Here is a 23,775-nt window from a genome sequence, read left to right on the forward strand (position 1 = left end):
TATGTACACAAATGTTCACAGCAGCATTATTCATAATAACCCAAAGTGGAAACAGCCCAAATGTCCATCAACTAATGAATAAACAAAATATTCGTACAATGGAATATTATTGGGCAATAAAAAGGAATGAAGTGCTGATAACATGCTACAGCATGGATGAGGCTTGAAAATATTATGCTAAGTTAAAGAAGGCAAACACAAAAGGTTACACAGTCGTATGGTTCTGTTTACATGAAGTGTCTAGAATAGGCAGTTCTAGAGAGGCAGAAAGTAGATTTGTGGTTGCCAGTAACTGGGAGGAGGAGAGATGGCGAGTGACTCATGATGGGTTTAAGATTTTTTTTGGGGGGGGGAATGAAAATGTTCTGAAATTAAATGATGGTGATGGCTGCACAATTCCATAAGTATACTAAGTCAATGAGCTGTATGTACACTTAATTAAAAAAAAAACAAACTCATTTTAAACATGTTTCTCTGCTAGGTTGTAAGCCCCAGAAGACAGCATTTTATCTTACTACCTACCACATCTCCAGAGCTAAGCACAAAGCCTGAACCAACTAAACCTTCAATAAATATTACTAATTGATTACAATGAATGCACACTTAATGCCAGTTTAAAGCATGCACTAATCCTAATTATTCAAAAAATGTTTCTGTGCTTTGGATTTAACATTTGTTTTATTTAAACTACCATCAGATATCCACACTTATTAAGTAACAAATAGCAATGCTTTCAGATAATTTATAAAACAGTAAATATTGTTTTACAGGCTTGTCTCTCCTTACTAGACCCTGAAGGGCTGCTTAAATGCATTTCATCTTTATATTCTCATTACCTGCTTCATTAATATTTGCTGCACTGTCTGAATAGTGATCAGATTAAAATGTTTCTATTCCTAAGAATAATTAAAGACTGTAATATTTTCAAATTAAAATAAAGGACATCTTTAAATAAGAACTATAGGGTCACTAAAATGCTAATTTTGGATTCCTCTGTAATCACTTTATTAGTTTTGTTTATGAAGGAAGAGTTCAATGGCCTCTTTATCCGTGAGAAACCAAAATTAAGACAAAGGGCTTGTAAAGGAAAATTTAAACCTTCATGATTCCTGAAGTTTCCTTCTACACTGCAGAATGGAGTGTTAATCATGCAAGGCAACCTACTGTGATGTAAACTTTATTCTTAAATAAAATGTTCATGAAATATCCTTTTAAAGATCTGAAATTAATCTAACAGTGCTTTTTCCTCTTATAACAATGGAGGATGCTTGTGTATTACTAAAATAATTTTGATCAATTTAAACAAATTTTTGTCACTTAAAAAAAAGTGATTTATTCCCTGCAGTGCTTCCCCACTTTTGTTTTCCAAATGTAAATGTGAAAAATCTTTATTTTGATAGTGCTTTAAGCAGTAGCAATTTATCAAACTAAAATTTTCATTTAAAATAATTCAGTACACTATCATCTCTTATTCAAAAGAAACACTTCTGGCCCAATGCAGAGTAAGACGAGTTGCCTACATCTGGTAATCATTAACTGTCATCTGTCATAGCTAAAAATAGTGCCAGCCTTACATGCAGGAGCCATCCAATTACATTTTGCCTCAAATCAAATTCTTACTGTAGCTCTTCCTTGAACAGCCTGAAGTCAGGTTTCAATTTTTAAATCTTTTGTCTGGGTGGAAAAAAACATTGAACTAGGTGGTCCCCAAAATACTGGGAGAACAAGGAACAGCTAGCAGTAAAATGCCTACTTCCTAAGCAAAAGCAAATATTAAGTTCTCTTTAATAAAGTCAGATGAAGAATGAGAAAGGGAGAAAGGCAGTTAAAAAGGAAGTTAATAAATAAACATATGAATATTAGAATGATACTAAATTTTCAGTTGTTATTTTTCACAACCATGGTCTTTATATTAATAAATAATTATGTATTTATTAGAAATCACAATCCTTAAATCAAATTCTTCCCAATTGCCAGGAAAAGTGACTAGAATTCAGAGTTGATCATTTATTACCGCATAGTAAGCATTTTATCTCCATATAATAACCATTCACTTGGCTAAAAAATGACAGGTGGTGGTCCACAAAAATATCTGTGCAGAGTGGGAGCTTAACTCTTTCAGCAAACACGGTAAGAGGAGCTTGAGTCCTATTTCTTCCTTCTAGTTACCATCATGTAAAATTAGAAAAATGATAGCCACCTAACAAGTTAGTTGAAAATGAATGGAGATTTCACACATGGAAATGCTTGATGAATTAAACACACTAAATAAAAGTAATGTCTGAAGAGATACAGTCAGGCAGGGCAATCAAATATTAAATACGATGCTTAACTAAGCTCTGATTATTTAAAAGGTGAGTTCAACTTTCTCTGAAAGCACTGCTAACTTGGTTTCAGTTAGCAAGTTTCAGGTTGAAGGATACCTAGTATTGCTACAAAGTATCTCAACCAAATACTTGGCAAACCAGCATCTCTCTTGGCCATCTCTCCTCATCCTGTAGCTAGAGTTTTTAAAAGATACAATTTCAGGTCCTTGTCTTTTTCATCACTAAAGCTTCCCTGTCTTACTTCTGACAACTTTACAGTATGTTGTCCATTTCAACAACCACACATCTAAGGAAGAAATATTTTACATAAAACTAGTATAAATTCTATATTTGCCCTTTCTATAAAAATTTAGTAATCCCCTATTCTGAGCAAGGAACTGTGCAAGTACTTTATATACATTATCACTAATCACAACAACTCTATAAAGTGTTTATTATCTGCACTTTATACATTAGGCAATCGAGGCTCAGAAGTATTATTAAATAAATTGTGCAGGGTTACTGATTGAAATTCAGGTCTGACTGTGAAGGTCTCACTCTTTACATCATACCACATATTTTGTATTTAAAGGAATTTATCAGTACTCAAGTTTGCTTTTTACCCTACTTGAGGATTCCAAATAGTGTTTCAACCCCAATTTAAAGAGAGAAGTAATTAACTAACACCATGAGCAGAGTTATATACACAGACCAGTAACTTCCAGTAACATAGATTCAGTAATAGGAGTAAATCATGTTCTGTTCAAATTGCAAATTGTAGTTCCTAGAAGCCATCTAAATTGTCCCTCTCTCTGAAAAAAATAAATTAAAACTATAAATAGCTATAGCTAGATAGATATTAATAGATAAGACAACACAAATCAACCACAACACAAAACTGCAGATCTTCCTAATAATGTAGCATTTTGTACGGTTAATGTTTTGAGTGATGTTGGAGAATTACTCCAAAAGAGATTGACAGTCCAATAGGCACTTCAAAACAGAATATCTGACCTCAAAAGATTAAGAGAAGCCACGAGGAAAGTCATTAAAACCCTTGAACATTTTTGTAAAAGGACATTACATGTGATCCACTGTGAAAATTCAACCACAAAAATATCATGTTGTGCTACCAAACAATTTTCTAGTAAAAAATACACACCAAAAAGCCCAAAAGCTTGATTCATCTCTGTTCATTCTAAGACTTATGCACAGCTGTGATTACAACCTAAACTTTGTTAAAAATAAGCTAAAACTTATTTTCATAACTGTTGGTTTTATGTTTCAAGTCTTAACCAAATCTTTTTCCCTCCGTTATTTGCCATGAAATTTGAGCTTACTTTAAGTGCTTGTTTCTCTTATATTAAGTATCCTCAAGTAGAAAATGTCTTAATATACTGAAGGAAGGTAAAACTACCTATGATTGTTGCTGCCTTCTTAGGAAAATCCAAATTTCTCTGAGACTGAAAACAGTGAGGTTCAATAACCACCACAACAATTTATTTAATTAATTAGTTCATGTTGTTTTCAACACTTCCTTTAATCCCACATTCCATTTCCAGCTTTATTAGAAGATGACAAAAAATACAGCAGAAAATAATTCTAACTTCCCACTTCCAACTTTACTTCTTGTTGGCATACACACATTACAAGAAATAGGCACCAAACCTTAGAAATAGGAAATTGCTGCCAAAATCCTGTTTTCTACTAATAAAAACTAAATGGAAAACATACTGTTCCATAACTCTATAAACCTGAAAAGCTTAATAAACTGGAATAGGGGGAAAAGTCTGAGCAAATTACTAGTTTAAAAAGAGAATCAACTTCACTAGTAGGTAAACTAGTTACAGTTATACTTCTATAACCTTACACACCTATGGCACACACTCAGTATAAATGCTCAATGAATAAATAGCTAATAGTACAGATAATGAAATAAGGTAAAGTATTCACATCACTGACCAGGATAATCTATTTTAATTTTAGATTATTTAAGTGGAAAAAAATACACAAATGAGTATATACAACAACTATACACTAGCAACAGCTATTCTTATGGAAAATCAGAATTTTGGGTAATCTGAGAGTAGTAATTCCTAAATCTGTCTCAATTGCCAACTCTTAACAATAGACTTGCAGACGTATCATTAACATTTAATAATTTTTTAATCTTAAATTGCTTTGAGCTACCTAGAATAAATATAAGATCGTGGTATTGAGGAGAGACAAACAGTATTTTAGTGTCTAGCAATACCTTACATAAATGCCTAAAAGGTTATTGGATTAAAAAGTTTGAAAGCAATGAGGCAAATTTAAACATATACATTACATACACATAAATACACATCCAGTAACATAAATGAGCATTATCCATGATAATGACCCTATGCCACTAGCTGTCTAGTCCTGAACAAATAATTTAATCTCTTTAGTTTTCTTGGTTTCCTTACCCATAAAACAAGAATAAGTGACTATTAAGATGTCTTGCCTGTGGGTATGATCTAAAAATCCTGGATTTACAGAAGTTGCTTAATTAATTGCTCCTTTAAAAAAGGGGTAAGGTAGAGGATCCCTTTTATTTCTCCCATTTGAAAAACCATTTAAAAAAATTCCCAAGAATGGATGTATAAGGCTCAGGCCAGGAATAAACCTGGCTGAACATCAAAGTTCTCATCCTGTCACTTTGTTGAAAAGCTGTGTGGAGTCAATGAGGAGACCCAGTGATAAGGCCACCACTGTTTCTTTTGCTGCCTTCAAGGAATTTACAGACTAGAAAAAAAAGCCAATATTTATTTATATATATATATAAAATATATATTTTTAATTACATATATATATTACATGTATTATATACATATATATTAGTTATATATAACTGTAATATATATAGATATAGATATATAACTGTAACAGAAGGCACAAAACGAAAAGCAAGAGATAGGAGTTCTGAGGAATACTGGATTCCCTCCACCTGGAAGGTGAATACTTCAGGAAGGATTGGGCTTTTGACAAGACTTGGGCAAAATGAAATGGGAAGGGGGATTTTAGACAGAGAGAAAAATACAAGCAAATGCAAAGAACAGGCATGTTTAGGAAACAAGTCCTTCAATGTGGCTGGAGACAGAGTAATGGGAGATGGGATTATAAAGGCTAGGATTAGACCATGGAATGCCTCTTAAAAGTCCAGGATAGTATGAACTTAATTTGAAAAGTAAAGGAAAACCCCTTAAGTGCTATGATTAGAGCCATACTTTAGGAAGATTAATTTGGCTTAACATATAGGATTTAGTGGAAAAACCAGTTAGAAGTTCTGACAAGGAATTAAGAGTACCCGGATTTGGGTAAATAAAGAAAACTGAGAAGATATTTCCATTGCTCCCACTACTTATCCATGCAAAACTTTAAACCATATATAGGAGAAAAAAATTACCAATTTACTTTTTCAATTTAAATCTGGTTCTCATCAAGTAATTTACTTAAAACTGACAAAACAGCTATCTTAGAAAGAGTTAAAACCATCAGAAATGCGTATGTAGTACTTAATCTTGGCCAAGGTTTCAGGACAGACACTCCTATACATTACTCAAAATAATTTGTATCTTTCTGAAGGGAAGTTCTGCAACATGAACCAAAAGCCTAAATACTACAACCCAGCAATTTGGAAATAATTATGAATAAGAGCAATAATTTATATTCAATTATATTCATTTTAGCTTTCTTCATGTTTGCAAAAAATTTAGGAATAACTTGAATATTTAACTATAAGGGATTAACAGTACATACTTAGAATACTACACCCATTAAAACAATGTAGAATATTTCTAAATGAAAGGTATTTCCCCATTTAGTGTGAGAAAAATGATTATGGAACAAAATGTACCATACGTAACCCCAACACATACACACACCGTTAGAAATACACACCAAAACCACTCTGTGAAGTGATGGTTTTATTCTTCCACAGACCTTCTAAATTTTCTACAACATACACACGTACATACACACACACAGTGTTGCACTACTAAACCAAGATCCAGAAGAAATATCTAATGAAATGACTAAACGCTGGGTTTCAACTACGTTTAGAACTGAAAAGCAGGAGGCTTCCTCCAATCAATAGGTCTCGCAATTGATTAACACCCAAGTTCCCTTCTCAGGATTTTTTTTTGGGGGGGAGATTCCCAGGGACATTTATTTCAAGCAGCCAAGACCCCTTTCTCCTCTCTACCTGAATGTCAGTATGAGCGTACACCTTTACCCATATACTCAGTAACCTTTGAAAGAAATTGAAAGTGACTTAGCAAAAGTAAAGATAAGGGAGCCCTACAAGAACCTCTGCAAGAAGTATGCTCCAGAAATGGTCCAAAGTCAGTTTTTGTCTTGCCGTATAATCAAACTGAATTTTAATGCTAGAAACATTTCTGTCCCCATCCTACACAAACTCCTCTCAAAGGTCGCCTACAGTATGTTAACTGCCAAATCCCAAAAACACTACTAATAATGGGTAGTGTTGTACATATTCCTAAAATTCAACAGGGTCCACAATCATTTCTCAATCTTCACATTAAATGGCTTCTCTCTAGTATTTAACCATCCATTCCCTCTTGAAAAATCTCTCCCTCCCTAATATCAGGGAACCAGCCCTAACCTGCTGCTTTTACTGCTCCGACTATAACTTCCTGATCCCTCCTTGTGCTCCATGTCCCCACAATATAGGTTTTAGGCTCTCCTTCCTTAATCTTGTTCCTTTTTTTTTTTTTTTGCGGTACGCGGGCCTCTCACTGCTGTGGCCTCTCCCATTGCGGAGCACAGGCTCCGGACGCGCAAGCTCAGCGGCCGTGGCTCACGGGCCCAGCCGCTCCGCGGCATGTGGGATCTTCCCGCACGGGGGCACGAACCCGTGTCCCCTGCATCGGCAGGCAGACTCTCAACCACTGCACCACCAGGGAAGCCCCTTCTGTTCTTTCTATGCAAATTTCCTCACAGTATTCATCTGTCTCACTTTGCATTCAATTCCCAATTCTGCATTCATCATTAAGCCTGTCATTTCTCTGAGCTTCAAATTTGAAGTTTCCAAAACAGAACTTTGCATCATTTCTACCTACTTTAGCTCTATTTCTACTGACACTAAAGCACTAGCATTGCCAAGGTTGCACTCTGACTGAAATTTCATGTTGTCCTTTGAGTCCCTCCCTCACCCTAGTCCCACAAATCTATGTCAAATATCAAGTATTCCTTTCTAAGTTTCTCAAACCTGCCACCTCCTTTTCATTCCTACTTCAGGCCAAGTTCAGGCACATCTGGGCACAAATACAGTCATCCTGTTCTGCCTCTAAGTTCTTCTCCAATTTATCTTATATAGCACCCCAAAGCAGTCTTTCAAACTTGCTGTCATTTTACCACTCCCTACTTTAAAACTTCCAAAGGCTCTTTATTTCCTTTATGATAAAATCCAAAAGTCAATGTCTTCTGCAATCTGACCCAGGGTATCTTTTCATAAAACCAGAGAACATCAAAATTGGAATACTAGAAATCATGCAGAAGAGGAAACTGAAGACCAAAAACGGTAAGATTCTCACTCTGGCCAAAATCAAAACATATGAGAACAGAAACTTTAAAAACCAGGTTGGTGTTTCCTACATTTGCCTAATATTAACACAACCCTTTGTCAAGGTGCTTAACATATTGCCATGCCTTTCCCCTATAAATTCTGATGTGGTAGATCTGAATAGCGTCACAGGAATCATATAAAAATAAAGAAGCACTAGGTGATTCTCCTCTTCAGGGAAGTTTGAGGAAACCTGACCTAGATCTTACAAGTCTTCTACATTCTTTACTTATACCAATCTTATCTTTCAACTACTATCCTATAAATATTCTGTTCTACCCAGAAAGCTCTATTCACTGTCTAAATTACACCTTGTTTAGTGGTTAAATCATTCTCCCACCCCACCCAAACCCCCAAACCTACCCAATTCCTTCTATTTTAAGCTCTTGAAAATCTTTTGACTGTCTTAATCAATGCTTTCCATTTTAACCCCAATAATCAGGTACTTCATAGATTTCATTTATTGTAAGTATCCCACTAAGAACAATAGAAAATCCAAGATGAAAAATGTATAAAATATAAATTATTAATTTTGGTCTTAGCCTGCAAGATAAATGTCTTAAATACTAGTTAATAAGCTAAAAAAAAGACTCTTTAAAACACGGAAATCAGAGTATCTCTCACTTCTTTATACCCTTACATGTTACCATAATCAGATATACCAACTGGATGTATTTCAACCATGGGACTTAAGGAGGGAACAAGGGTGGCAAAAGAGTAGAATAATATATGGGCTTAAGTTTGTTTTTTAATATACCTAGAAAGCTTAGACTCTTTCCTCTATCGCCACACTTTTCATAAAATGAGGAAAAACTCACTCCATGGCAGTTTCAGCTTCTCACGGATTTCCATTTAAGTCATAACCTCTAATCTGCAACGTTAAAATTAGCTGCTGATAAATACTAAAATATAACTTAAGCAATGAACCAGAACAATAGGTAAAGTTAGTCTTCCCAAGCAAAAAAGCCAAACACTAAAAAAATATCAGGCCATTCCACTTACATACAAAATGAGGCTCCCCAGAGACAGACATTCAAGCGTAAATTTGATTTTATACTTAGTACCTAAAAATAATCAAAATAAATGTCTGGTATAATAATATGGACTATACTGGAACTTAATTTCTCCAATCTCAAAATATTCCTAAATTAGTTTAGCAAATAAAGAACTTAAGATGCTATTAAATGGTCTAAGACTCCAATTATTAATACAGAGCCTTAATAGTTGATGAGTAGGCCCTGATGTGATTTTTTACCTATTTTTAAAGTCTGGATTTATTGTATTGTTATCACTACTATCAGTTTTACTTATCGAAAACTAATATAGCAATTTACTTTCCCTTTGTAATGCTAATGGTCAGAAAAGGATGAAGAAATAAAAATCCTTCTGTTCATTAAATTCACATGTAAAGAAACAATAAAGGTAAAACTCCAAAGCTATATTATTTTCTGTTAAGTGTTAACTGTAAGATCTTTCCAATGTCTCAATATGAACTCAATCTTAAGCTCACCTTTTCCCCACAATACTTCATTGAACCAATTTTTAAAAGGATGTTGTAAAGGTTCCTGTAATTAGCTACACATATTGCTTTTAGAAACATTATCACCAATCCTGCTAACAATTCTGCTATAGAAATTTTTTTTTTTTAATTATAAAACTTGAATGTGGCCAGGAAAACAAATTGCTTGTGTGGAATGTCTAACTGGACTACTTAAAAATAGCTCTAATATGGGAACATATGTATATGTATAACTGATTCACTTTGTTATAAAGCAGAAACTAACACACCATTGTAAAGCAATTATACTCCAATAAAGATGTTAAAAAAATAGCTCTAATAATTTTTAAGACAATTTATTATAAAGGTCAGATACACAGCCCACCCACCTTCCCTTTTTCTTAAAATGGCACATTTAACCATCTACATAATAAAATACTTTAAAAATATTCATTACACTTACAAGCTTAAATTCTTACACAACCCCAATCCACTGAGACTTGAAAGGATCTGGGCTTTCAAGGGGGAGGAAAGGGGATCAAGATCACTGATTGGTTATTACAAGGACAAAGGTTAGTGACTTAAATATGGACACACATTTAAAACTACTGTGTATACATTTTAACCATTTTAAGATATACAAAATTATAATCTAATTAAAAGGTGACTGGTAATAACTTTAAAGGTTCAATAATATTTCCAAAGAAGAAAACAGGCTTACTGCAAACACAGGATCTTGCTATCTACAAACCTTCGGATAGAATTTCAACTACACCAAATCAGATTAAAAAAAAAAAAAAATACTTAGTCACAGAAAATATGTCATTATGGAATACAAACATGGCTATGTAGATTTATCACACCAAAGTGACCAAATGAAATTATGTTAAAACTATATTGTTCACAACCTGCAAGATTAAAGAATAGAACCTAATCAACGATAGGACTGCAAAGACTAAATCAAATGCCAGTGAAGCAGAACAGCGTGACATTTTCTCATACATAACGAACCGCAAAAACACATTTGAAATAGCTGTTTTAATCCTTTACTCTTAAACCCTTCATAGGCTTCATTTTCAATCCAAAATATATCTAAATTGCAAAGCTTATTCATAGAAATATATATTACTGGTCACATTAAAAAATGAATAAAGATTAAAAAGCAGATATACCCTTGTCCTTCCAAGTTTTCTTCTGACCGTCCATCTCTTGTCACGATCTGCCCTACAGATGCAATTATCAATTATGCATACCAACAGAAAAGCTGTAACTGCAAAAATCTACCCCCTGAGACATGAAATATCCGTTTCCTCAACCGTATCTGCAGTCTCCTCTGCTGCACAACTGCAGCAGGACTGAAGTCACCTGACGCCTTCTGGGTGTGGAGCAGTCTGACGCAGTGCAATCTGTAACTAGGCTACTAATACTCAGGCACTACCGCCTTCCTCTATCTGTTTATTGTTCTAGTCTTTTGCTTGTTGCTCACACCAAATGGAGCTACTTTTGCAGGGGGAGGGGAAGGCCACCAAAAGAAAAGAAAGAAAAGAGGGTTGTTCTTCTGGCAGAGTAAACCACTGAATATATTTGAAATGCACTTAAAGCCATGTACAGTTTTTTATAATCTTATTTTGTTTTATTTTTATTTATTTATTTTTTGACAGATAGGGGAATTATGCTGCTGGTTTCCAGCTTCATTTAAAACTTTAAAATCAATGGTTACCTGATAAGATAAAAATGGACTGATCCAAAGAAGGGTAACAGCTTACATTTCAAGCCTGGGAAATGCGAGTCTCTTCTTACTTTCTCTTAAATTATCAGCATTTTGCACCCTTATGAGGGTGTGACAGGAGAATCACAAAGTCAAATTATTAATGTTTACTGAATATGTTACTTAAATAGAAAAAATTTTTTACTTAATTTCAGCAATCTCATATTTCTCAGGTAATGCTATCTTTTCCTTCTTTTGCAACTACAGAAATCCAGAGACTTGCAAATATATACTTATTCTTAATTACCACCTGCTCCAAATCGATCTTTCAATAAATATCTATTAGACACCACTGCAGGTACTATTAATAGACTCTTTGCTTGAGGAGAAATATTCAGGTGCTAATTATACCACATTTGCTTTGAGAAAGTGACATAAGACCAAACTAAAATTTTACTGATAAAACAAATCTATATAAGAAATTTCTGAAATTTTTGTTCAACTTTATAAAATTGGCATTCGTTCCAGTGCAGAATATTACGTCCTTACTAACGTCTCACAACTGTTTTAACTGATATTACCATTTGACTTAGCATTAAAGGCAACATATAATGACAAATCAGCGAAAATATTTTTAAATGTGAGATATGCTTAAGTATTATAAGATATGGAGCCTATGTACAAAACTACATACTTCAGAAGACTATATAGCTACATTGAAATAGGTATGATATTTTTTGGAACTTGCTGTAAAACTGTGTGGGCTGCAAAACCCTGCAAAATTCTTCAAATCAGAAGTGGCCTGAATATCAAGAACTCAGTTCTTTTCCTCCCTGCCTCTCTAACTCCAAACATAAATAAAGCAAAGCAATTTTTAAAGAGAGTCTAGTATTCTCAGCTCAGAAGTTAATATTTAACTTTAAACTTTATTCACTGAACCCTTGTATAATGTGATATTTGAGAACACTTGTCACCAAGTCATATCATAGCTGAAAATCTCTGGCCTCTTCATGCAATAGTTAGAAATCCCAAACTATTCATTAACTACATAATATTTTCAAAACAGTATTTTTTAATAATGAATCCCTTAAGACTGAAGGCCAATAAATACTTTAGCATTAGAATAACGCACTCAAAAACATCGCCCAAACACTGTTTTGAAGTCAGAGATTACTACACTAATAGTAGGGGGGAAAAAAGATTTCTTGAGAAAAAGGGTATTTACCATTCATTTTATTCACATCTTCCAGTACTTGACTTGGTGTAACAATTTTTAAAAATCATCTGAGAGAGCAAGAACATATAATAACACCCATTCATCTAAATGTTAAACATACTTAATAGCTCCCCTGGCAGATTAAGAGGTCAAAATAGGAGCCCTGAAATTAGACCTTACATAGTAATATCTAATTCTTTAGCTTTTATGATCTTTGCAATTTAGGCTATTAAGTTTACAGGGAAAACTAACTAAGATAAATCAATTTACATTTTGCCCATTTCTTTCTTAGAAAGTTTTAAAACTAGAGTTGTTTTAAGTTTGGTAACCTAAGGAAAAAGTGCTTAAATTTGAAAATCTGATGAGACCAATCTGTTAAAAATGTAAAGCCACTGGGCGAGGCTTATTGTGATGACAGGATCAAATGAGTTTGTGTATGCAAAAGGCCTTAGGACAGTGCCTGATAAAAAGTGGCCCTACGTAAGTGCTAGCTATTTACTATTATTATGCTAAAATTTTTAACCAGTAAACCACAAGGAAACAAAGCCTGTAAATCATATCTAAGAAAGTGCATATATTAAGCCATTCAATTCTAGGCAATAACCCAATACCCTCTTTAAAAAGAAGCACCCCACCACACACACACACACACACACACACACACACACACAAATTACTGTGCTTTGTTACTGTAGTTCTATTCTCCTCCAGCTCAGAAAAAATTTTATATGGGTAGATTACAGGTCCTATTCCATATTAAATCCCAAGATAACAGGCAAATAGAGAACATAAATCTGTTAAAAACTTATTTGTTTTCCTTCAAATATTTAACATTTTGTTTAAAAATGAAAAATTATTTCAAGGACAATTTTCAAATAGAGCAGATACCACATTGATTATTTGGGATAGAAACTTATTTTCCCTTAAAAGTAAAGGCTTCCAAAGGAGAGAAGCACAGAAGATTCCTTTATTTATAATACAAGCAAGTAAAAGTGCTGTCTGAATTCTAAGTCCTACTGCATATTGTGCATGGGGGTAGGGAAGGGGGGAATTCTTCTCTTCCTAAACTCAAAATCAGCCTTACACTGAACTTTTGAAATCACCTGTTCTGAGTTCATGATTGGCAACTTCTCATTCCTCAATGTCCATAAACCCAGTACCTCCCCAAAGCATGACAAAAACCAATGACCAAAACCACCCCAAACACACCTCTAACTCCTTTCCAAACAGTACCCATGCTCTAAAATTACCTACACTCTCTACATTTCTCTTCTCTTCATATCTCAGATCAAAACTCTCATTTTCTTCGTGAACTTACCTCATTAGCAGGAAAATTATATGATTAAAATAAGTCCTACTAAAGAATAAAAAACTCCTTTCTCTATAACACTCTCATAAACGTGTGTGTGTGTGTGTGTGTGTGCGTGTGTGTGTGTGTGTCTCTTGTACCTAAGTGGCAGGATTTCCAACACTAGAGGACTGTATTTTGGAATAGGCAACAATATGTAAACTCTAAGACCTCCCAGGCCAGCTCTCCCAAGATATTCCTCTTTTTCCATTTCTTTCCTTCCTCTAATTCTGAACCCCAGAAAAACTCAAGTTTTTGTTTTGCTTTGTTTGCTTTACAATGTTTAGAAATGAAGGCAAATAAGGTGAGAAAGAGGTGGTCATTTGGATTGAAAGTGCTACTCTCTAAACTGGGGGTTGCTTGTATGCAATTCTTGATCGCTAAAAAAATTATTTCTACTTTCCAGCAACAGATAACAGGACTTTTTAATAAAAAGAAAAAAATTACAGCTACACAGTAGTTTTAAACTTACTTCAAAATTTAATTATTCTGAACTATACAAAAGTATAAAACTAAACATATGTCCCATTACTGAAAGATATTAAATAATGCTGTTTAATACCATATGCTGTAACGTAATGCCCTCTATGGACTAAATTACAGCACTTCAGCACTAACTACTGAATTGAACCTTAAGACATGAACAAAGACTTTAGTCTAGAAAATGAATGACAAGTTAAAAAATAACCAAAATATAATGAGCATTTTAAGGTCTATAAACAATTCCATATAAGCTGATAAAAATACATACTAAAAATTATACAGAAAGAAACTGAAAGTGATACTATTCAATGAGAACTAAATAAATGTTGATTTCTTATATTATAATCTAAAATAAATACACAGATAATCCAAAAGATCCAAAGCATTTTTAAACCTGGAATTTAAAAATTTAATAGTCATTGGGTTTTGAACAGATCTTTTAAAACTTTTAAGTTTTCACTGAAGTACATGTTTGGGGGAATCTTTAAGGTCATTTCACAATGTTTATCATAGCATGATTCAAGCATTTGTTTGATTCAGTACGATGTGTCAAAATTCAAAATCCTTTTATAAAGTCATTTTCAAAATCATTTGTTACTGTGAAGCAAATATCCACAACTCACTAAATTTCTCAGCCCAACTGAATTTCCATATGGTCAATTACAGAGCATTCCACAGACATCGTTTTCTATCTACAACACTAGATGGCACCAACACCCATAGTACCGTTGACTGTCCAACCCAAAGCATGCAACCTGGCTAAAACTGTTCTCAATTTTCTGGCTCTTCCTTAGGATTGTTGCCTGGTACTAGGGGACTATCAGAGTGTGATGGGGATAGGAAAACAACTCCAACACCAGAAAGCCATGTGGGATAAAATGATCTCTGACCAGAATTCAAAATCAATTTTGAACAGATCAGAATTAAACATAAAAATGAAACTATAAATTAGTAAATAAATTAAGTTATAAATTTTCCCAGGTGAAAACTGAAAATATCCACCAAAATGCAAAGTAAAATAAAAATTATTTAGAAAACTAAGGGAAAACTGTAACATGACAAGGATTTGCATCCACTCTATATAAAGAACTCTCATAAAATCAGAAAGAGGCGATTCTAAATTTTAAAATGGGCGAAGAGTATGAACAGGCAATTCACAAAAGAAATACAAATAGCCAATAAATATGTGGAACATGCTCACCTTCACTAATAATCGAAGATCGAAACAGCAAGATAACTACTTTAACCTATCAAACTGGTAAAGGTTTTTTTTTTTTTTTAAAAAAAAGACAGGTATACAATGTCTGGAAGGATACATGAGAAGTCTAGTAAATGACTCTAAGAAGGAGCACTAGGCAGCTTAGTTAAGACAGGAAGAAGACTTACTGTAATAGTACTTTTTGAATTTTGTGTAATGTGTAAGTCCTTAGCTATCAAAATTTTCTGATTAAAAAACAATATTAATAAATAATACTAATTGTTGGTGATCAATAGAGAAATGGGTTTTTGTCTTACTCCATTAGAAGGGTAAAAATCAGTACAAGTTGTGACAAAAGATTAATCTGCAAAATATACAAAGAGATCATGCAGCTCAATATCAAAAAAAAAAAACCCAATCAAAAAGTGGGCAGATCTAAATAGATATTTCTCCAAAGAAGATAGACAGATTGCCAAAAAGCACATGAAAAGATGCTCAATGTCATTATTAGAGAAATGCAAATCAAAACTACAATGAGGTATTACCTCACACCAGTCAGAATAGCCATCATCAAAAAGTCTATAAACAAATGCTGGAGAGGGTGTGGAGAAAAGGGCACCCTCCTACACTGTTGGGGGGAATGTAAATTGATACAGCCACCACGGAGAACAATATGGAGGTTCCTTAAAAAACTAAATATAGAACTGCCATATGATCCAGCAATCTCACTCCTGGGCATATAACGGAGAAAACTAGTTTGAAAAGATACATGCACCCAAATGTTCATTGCAACACTATTTACAATAGCCAGGACGTGGAAGCAACCTAAATGTCCATCAACAGAGGAATGGATAAAGAAAGATGTGGTACATATATACAATGGAATATTACTCAGCCATAAAAGGAACAAAATTGTGCCATTTGTACAGACATGGATGGACCTAGAGACTGTCATACAAAGTGAAGTCAGAAAGAGAAAAACAAACATCATTAGCTTATATGTGGAATCTAGAAAAATGATACAGATGAACTTATTTGCAAAGCAGAAATAGAGACACAGACATAGAGAACAAACATAAGGATACTAAGGGGGAAGGGGGTGGGTGGGATGAATTGGGAGATCGGGATTGACAATATATACACTACTATGTAAAAAATAGATAACTAATGAGAACCTACTGTATAGCACAGGGAACTCTACTCAGTGCTCTGTGGTGACCTAAATGGGAAGGAAATCCAAAAAAGAGGGGATATATGTATACGTATAGGTGATTCACTTTGCTGTACAGCAGAAACTAACACAACGTTGTAAAGCAACTATATTCCAATAAAAAATTTTTTAAATTAGTACAAGTTTTCTGATAGCCAATTTTTGTCAAAACGCTTAAAAATGCACATACCCATTTCCAAGGGTTTTATTTCTAGTAATTTATGGAAAAGAGTAATTTGGAGATATGTACAACATATTTAAACATAAAGAGGTTAATAATAGCATTATTTATAAATTTAAAAAACTGGAGACAATCTAACGATCGTAGAGAACTGATTAAATTATAATATATCCAATACCAAGGAACACTAAACATTAAATAATCACACAGCAGAAAAATAAAGACATGGAAATTTTGGCATTATGCAATATAATATATTGCTGAATTTTGTAAAGCAATAAACAATATATAACGTATGATCCCAGTTTGGAAAAACACCTTTTTTCACTGCATTCATAAAGTATCCATATGCATAGAAATAGACTAGAAGAATATATTCTAAAATATTAGCAATGATTATGTCTGGGCAATACAATTACAATTTTTTTGTCATCTAAATGCTTTTCTCTACTTCTCAAATTTGTACAATTAGCATATATTACTTCAGATTGCTTCATGTACTGCTACCCTGACTTCACTGACAGTTAGCAGGTCCCTGAGAGAAATTCTGACTACTAAATTTAACTGAAGCTCAAATAGATTAAAACATCTGCCCAGGGTCATACAGCTAAAAAAGTAATCCAGTAAAAAAGCCAGGATTAGATCTTAGGTGTGTAAGATGCCCAAGATGAAGTTCTTTCAACCATATTATATGTAGCAGTATCTATCTTTTATAAAGGTTCATATTTCATATTTATTTTCAATCTGTATTGGACCCACAGTAAGCACTAAATAAATCCACACTAATTTGACAATGTCAAACATTTGAGTAAATATAATCATTTCCTTATTAATAAGTCAGTTTCTAATTTAGCTACACTTATATTTACTCAAAGCCTTCCAGTTAAAGATAATTCTACTCAATGTGTTAGATTAAACATTTTCATTTTTCAGGGTACTTAAATTTCTACTTTCATCAGATTAACTGCTCACTGTCCTAATCAAAACCCAACTAATAATATTCAAGAAGCATCCTATATATGCTCACTAAAAATGTATTTTAACAAAATACTTAATATCTATAATGCTTTACTGAGAAAGCCCAAAAGCTATACAATCAATTTTTAAAATTAATATAAGAAAAATGTTTTGTTATAAACATCATCAAAAGAAAGTTCTTATTCATGAACACATTTAAGAAGTATCTATAAATTGGCAAAGGATAATTTTTAATTCTTTACCTAGATAAATGGGCCATTTTTCAGCGAGTTCTTTATTATGGCAATACTATTTGGTTATTCCTGGAAAGCACATACTTTAAGTGTAATGAATAATTAACATCTGGTTGGTTTACACTTCACTCACCAAGTTACAACAGGTCAGCAAAACACAATCTATACTATGATTATGAACTTAAAATGTTCTGTGCACTAGTGGCAAACCAAGTAACCAACAAACATGTATTAAGCAATCACTATCATTAAGTCAAGATCTCAGTGGTTTCAATGGGAGACATTAGCACCTTTCTTCACCAATGACCCACCAACAACAAAGACAGCAGCGGTCCAGCTGAATAACAATAGGGTTATTCAGTCTCCACATGGAAGCAACAGAAGGTTACCCTCATTCTAATATCCCTACTTATAGAAGACCACATGAGAAAATGTACACAGTAACCAATGTTCCTGACATTTTTAAAAATGCCTTGCATTGGTTAATGCCCCCAACACAATAGGTATGTAATAAAAGCAGCAGCACCCTGGTCATCTGCTATTTAGGACAATAACTGCTTGCTCCAAAACTGTGAAGGGGACAAAACCTAGGTCTCATCCCAGTTCTTCACTTGTCGGAAAAAATATCTCCTTTGTGGAATCGGATAAGAACTAATATAAATAAGAAAGTTAGTCAACTAATCTATGACAAAGGAGGCAAGAATATATAGAAAAGACAGTCTCTTCAATAAGTGGTGCTGGGAAAACTGGACAGCTACATGTAAAAGAATAAAATGAGAACACTCTCTAACACCATACACAAAAATAAACCCAAGATGGATTAAAGACCTAAATGTGAGGCCAGAAACTATAAAACTCTTAGAGGAAAACAGGCAGAACACTCTGACATAAATCGCAGCAAGATCTTTTTTGATCCACCTCCTAATGAAAATAAAAACAAAAATAAACAAATGGAACCTAATGAAACTTAAAGGCTTTTGCACAGCAAAGGAAACCATAAACAAAACAAAAAGACACCCCATAGAATGGGAGAAAATATTTGCAAACAAACCAACCAACAAAGGATTAATCTCCAAAATATATAAACAGCTTATGCAGCTCAACATCAAAAAAACAACCACCACAATCAAAAATGGGTGGAAGATCTAAATAGACATTTCTCCAAAGAAGACATACAGATGGCAAAAAGCACATGAAAAGATGATCAACAACACTAATTATTAAAGAAATGTAAATCAGAACTACAATGAGGTATCACATCACACCAGTAAGAATGGCCATCATCAAAAAAACTACAAACAATAAATGCTGGGGAGGGTGTGGAGAAAAGGGAACCCTCCTACATTGTTGGTGGGAAAGTAAACTGGTACAACCATTATGGAGAACAATATGTAGGTTCCTTAAAAAAATACATATAGAACTAACATATGATCCAGCAATCCCACTCCTGGGCATATAACCGGAGAAAACTGTAATTCAGAAAGACACATGCACCCCCAACGTTCATTGCAGCACCATTTACAATAGCCATACATGGAAGCAACCTAAATGTCCATCGACAGAGGAGTGGATAAACAAGATGCGGCACACATATACAATGGAATATTACTCAGCCATAAAAAAGGATGAAATAATGCCATTTGCAGAAACATGGATGGACCCAGAGATTATCATACTGAGTGAAGTCAGACAGAGAAAGACAAATATCATATATCGCTTATATGTGATCTAATCAAAATAAAATGGTACAAATTATTTACAAAACAGAAATAGAGTCACAGACGTAGAAAACAAACTTATGGTTACCAGAGTGTAAGGGGGGGGGATAAATTGAGAGATTGGGACTGACATATACACACTACTATACGTAAAATAGATAACTAATAAGGACCTACTGTACAGCACAGGGAATTCTACTCAGTACTCTGCAGTGACCCATATGGGAAAAGAATCTAAAAAAGAATGGATATATGTGTAACTGATTCACTTTGCTGTACACCTGAAACTAACACAACATTGTAAATCAACTATACTCCAATAAAAATTTTTTTAAAAAAGTAAGTTAGCCCAATGTCTGGAACACAATAGAAGCTCAAAAGTACTGTGCTTACTACATAATATGCAACCTCGGTAAAGTTTCGTAACATCCCTAGATTTAGGTTTTGTCATCCATGAAATGATTCCTTCTTTCAGATTATGGTGAAGACTAAATGAGATGACTATGTGAAAATGCTTGGTGCTTAAAAGATTTCCCATAAATGGTAGTCTCCCCTTTCTAGGTAAAATGCAAAGAATTCAGGTTCTTTTCTCAGCCTTTCAAAATTCTTAATTTAAAAATGTCCTAGAGAGAAAGAAAACCTAAAACTGAAAGCAAACTGAAACAAATCTAAGTTTATTTCAAATGAGTATTATAACCACACTGAAGATGGGGGAAGGTAGAAGGAAAAGGGAAAATAAAACTAATCCGAGTAACCTGGGCAGGGTTGAGGGAGGTGGATTTGAAAAATAAACCTGAACCCTTTATTATGTTTATTATAATGATATTATAAAACATTCTAAAACTATTTTAGATATACTCAAGGATTAAACAAATTAATAAATGTATTGGTAGTGTCAGAAGCCAGGTTCTCACTATAGAAGGAACATACAAATGTGAAATGGGGGAAGAAAGAAATAGTCCTCTGGGAATGTTTTGGATTTGGAGGTATCTATGTAAACACATGATTTCATAAATATGTGTATGTTTATTTGTATGTATGTATACAAGTATTTCCTACCTCGGTCCACTGGAAGGGCTAAAATGGAAAGACCCCACAGGAGCAAAGTACAATTAGCATCCAGCTCTTGATCACTGAAAGGAATCAAGGATCCTTGGAGAAACTGCTGACTTCAGGGCTGGGACAGAGTGGGCAAAAGATGAGCCTACAACATTTCGTTATGCTAGAAAGTAAGAAGTGCTTCCCTCTCCACTCAAAAAAAAAAAAAAAGGACAGCTGCATGTCCTTGAGCCAATTTGAAGGGGAGCCCTCCAAATCTGTGACCATTGACAACCAAAATAAGTACAGCAATGAATTATGAACCATTGGGGGGAAAAGAGAAATTCATGAATCCATACTGATAATTAAATAGTTAATTAATGGAAAAGGAGAGCTCTTGCTAAGAGTAGAATGCCAGGGTTGATTGATAAACGTGGAGGAAGTATTAGAACAGAAAAATCATCTTTTGCAAACTTAATGGTAAAGAATAAATCAATCAAGAACCATCAATAGATACTAAATCTAGGGAGGGAATTTTGATGGAGGGCAGGATATTTACATGGTATTGAAGTGTCACCCATCAGACTGCTTATTAGTTGTCAGGAAGGAAGAAAGATAGTAATTATACAATAAGGAAATCAGGAACCACCTTGACCAGATGGTGTAAATTAAACCTCATCAATGAGGGACTGATGAATAGTAGGTACCTCCAGATTGCTATGAGAGAGGCACTACATTATATTCATTTTGGCCATGAATCCACAAACTTAATCTAATCACTAAGAAACATTAGACAAAACGCAAAACAAGGAACTTTCTATTAAAGGAAGAAGGGAAAGGGCCTGTGTTCTTTAAATATGTTACAATCGTAAGAGATAAAGACTGGAAATGTCCCAGATTAAAGGAGCCAAAGGTAACATAACTAAATGCAAAACCTGGCACTAGACTGGACCTTGTAGTACAGGACACTACAAAGAACATTATTAGGTCAACTAACACAACTAGAATATGGATGGTAGATTAGAAAAAAGTATTGAATGAATGTAAAATTTAGAAAGTTAATAGCTGTACTGAGGTTATGTAAGAGAATATCCCTTTTTAAACTATTTAGGGGTAAAACAGAACGTATATAACTTAGTCTCAAATGGTTCAGGAAAAAAAGGATATACTGTATCTATGTATCCATTGTCTAGTTATCTATAAAAAGAGAGATCATAAATAATAATGTAAATGGAGAAATGTTAGTAGGTAAATTTAGATGAAGAGTATAAGACATTCTTTGTACTACTTTTATTTTTGCAATTGTTTTTAAGTTTGAACTTATTGCCAAATGGAAGTTAATTTTAAAAAAGCAATCATCCTTTTTTTAAAAGAAACTCTCTAAATGAGACCATAAGTTTAAAAAAAATTCTGCTTAATTCCAGTCAGAGAAAAATTTAGCATCCAATGTATCATAAACCCTCCTTTAGCATAGATTGGTCTTTCAGTTTAGTTCTGAATAAACCTGAATGTTTCTTTTCACTGAGTCACCCATGGCCAGTCTCAAATCCATCTATGTCCCTAACTTCAAGTGAATAGCTTGAATAGCTTCAGTTTCTACATACTGACCATAATACCCACACATACCCACCTGCCCCAAAAATACCAAAACAGGATCTGGAAAACTTTTATTATATTTATATAAATGAACAGGTCTATGTGTTTACTCACGTTTGCTAACTGTAGCTTTTATAGAAGCATCTCTTTGTGAAGCCATTCCTAATATTCCAAGGTAGAGACAGCCTCTCTATGCCCTTAGTATGTGTTGATGATCTTCCACTTCCAATCATACACTTATATCCCTAAACTGTCATTCTATGCCAAACTGGGACTTCCATGCATCATCTGAGAAAAAGATTTCAGCTGTCATCTGGTAGTGCTCCCTATCAGTTAACTATTCTTTTCAGTAGTTTCACTATCTGGGTCTGTATTTAGTAGTATAAATTTAAGCAATTATTAGAATATTGTAATTATACATTTATATTTAAAATGAGTGGAAAGTGAAAAATTAAAGTGCCAGTGATAATATATTTTAAACAAAAATGGAAACCATCAGGGTACTGAAAGCATAAATCTTTAGCCACAAATTTTTTTAAAAGTAAATAAAAACATATATGAAACGCTGAGCCTCTAAATAATGACGTACAGTGAAAGGAAAAACAGAATGAATGTTCATAATTATGAACTGAGAAAAACCAGTATTTACATTTCATTGTTAAGAATACAGTTTGACAGAATTCCCTGGTGGTCCAGTAGTTAGACCTCGGTGCTTTCACTGCTGTGACCTGGGTTCAATCCCTGGTTGGGGAACTAAGCTCCCACAAACCACATGGCGTGGTCAAAAAAAAAAAAAAGAATACAGTTTGATAAAATACCCTTATTAAGGGAGAAGACTAGTATTCATTTTTCTCACAACAAATTTTATCCGAAACTATCAATAAGGCATCAATGTCTGCATCAATAATACCTTGCTCATCTCCCTTACGAAATCAGCCTTTCTTCCCAAAATTAAAATTGAATTCTGCCTACAAATGTCATTTTAAGAAAACAAGGGAAACAAACTGGAGATAATACATTATCTGAGCAAGTTTTATTTATTATTTAATACTTATCAATACTTTCAGGTTTAAATAAGAATAAGAATCAGAATTACTGAATCTGATTCAGTAATAAGAATCAGAAAATTTTTTTAAAACACCTAAATACATCATAATGAAGGATGTAGAAAATCGTTAACCATCTGAGAATAGGGATTACCATTATAACACCTTCCCTCCCTTCTGACAAATTCTCAATCCTTATCTTAACTGAGCTCTCTAGTATTTGATAATGTTGATCAATTCCTCCAACTTTAAATCTTCCTCTTCCCTCGGCTCCCCCTAGTTGATGTCTGTGGCTTTAATTACAATCTCTGAGCCCATGGTAAATACACACATACGGTCAAGGTCTCTCTCAAGAGCTTCATGTTTAATACCCATCATTCTTGGATGTCTCATAGGTACCTTAATTACAA

At 33.8% G+C, this 23,775-nt stretch overlaps 1 protein-coding gene across 2 annotated transcripts in view; it reads right to left on the minus strand.

Annotated features, from left to right (window-relative positions):
• Positions 1-23,775, minus strand: part of RTN4 (reticulon 4) — a 66,593-nt gene that overhangs the window by 21,821 nt on the left and 20,997 nt on the right. The window contains exon 1 of one of the 2 annotated variants that reach the window (XM_082671932.1): positions 10,585-10,847. The exons of the other annotated variant lie outside the window; for it this stretch is intronic. Within the exon in view, the coding sequence (XP_082528058.1) occupies positions 10,585-10,618 (34 nt within the window). The 5' untranslated portion in view covers positions 10,619-10,847. Of the gene's footprint in view, positions 1-10,584; positions 10,848-23,775 lie in introns of those variants that run through there. 2 annotated transcript variants of the gene reach the window in all.

This window comes from Grampus griseus (genome assembly GCF_964374135.1).
Source record: "Grampus griseus genome assembly, chromosome: 15".
NCBI lineage: Eukaryota > Metazoa > Chordata > Mammalia > Artiodactyla > Delphinidae > Grampus > Grampus griseus.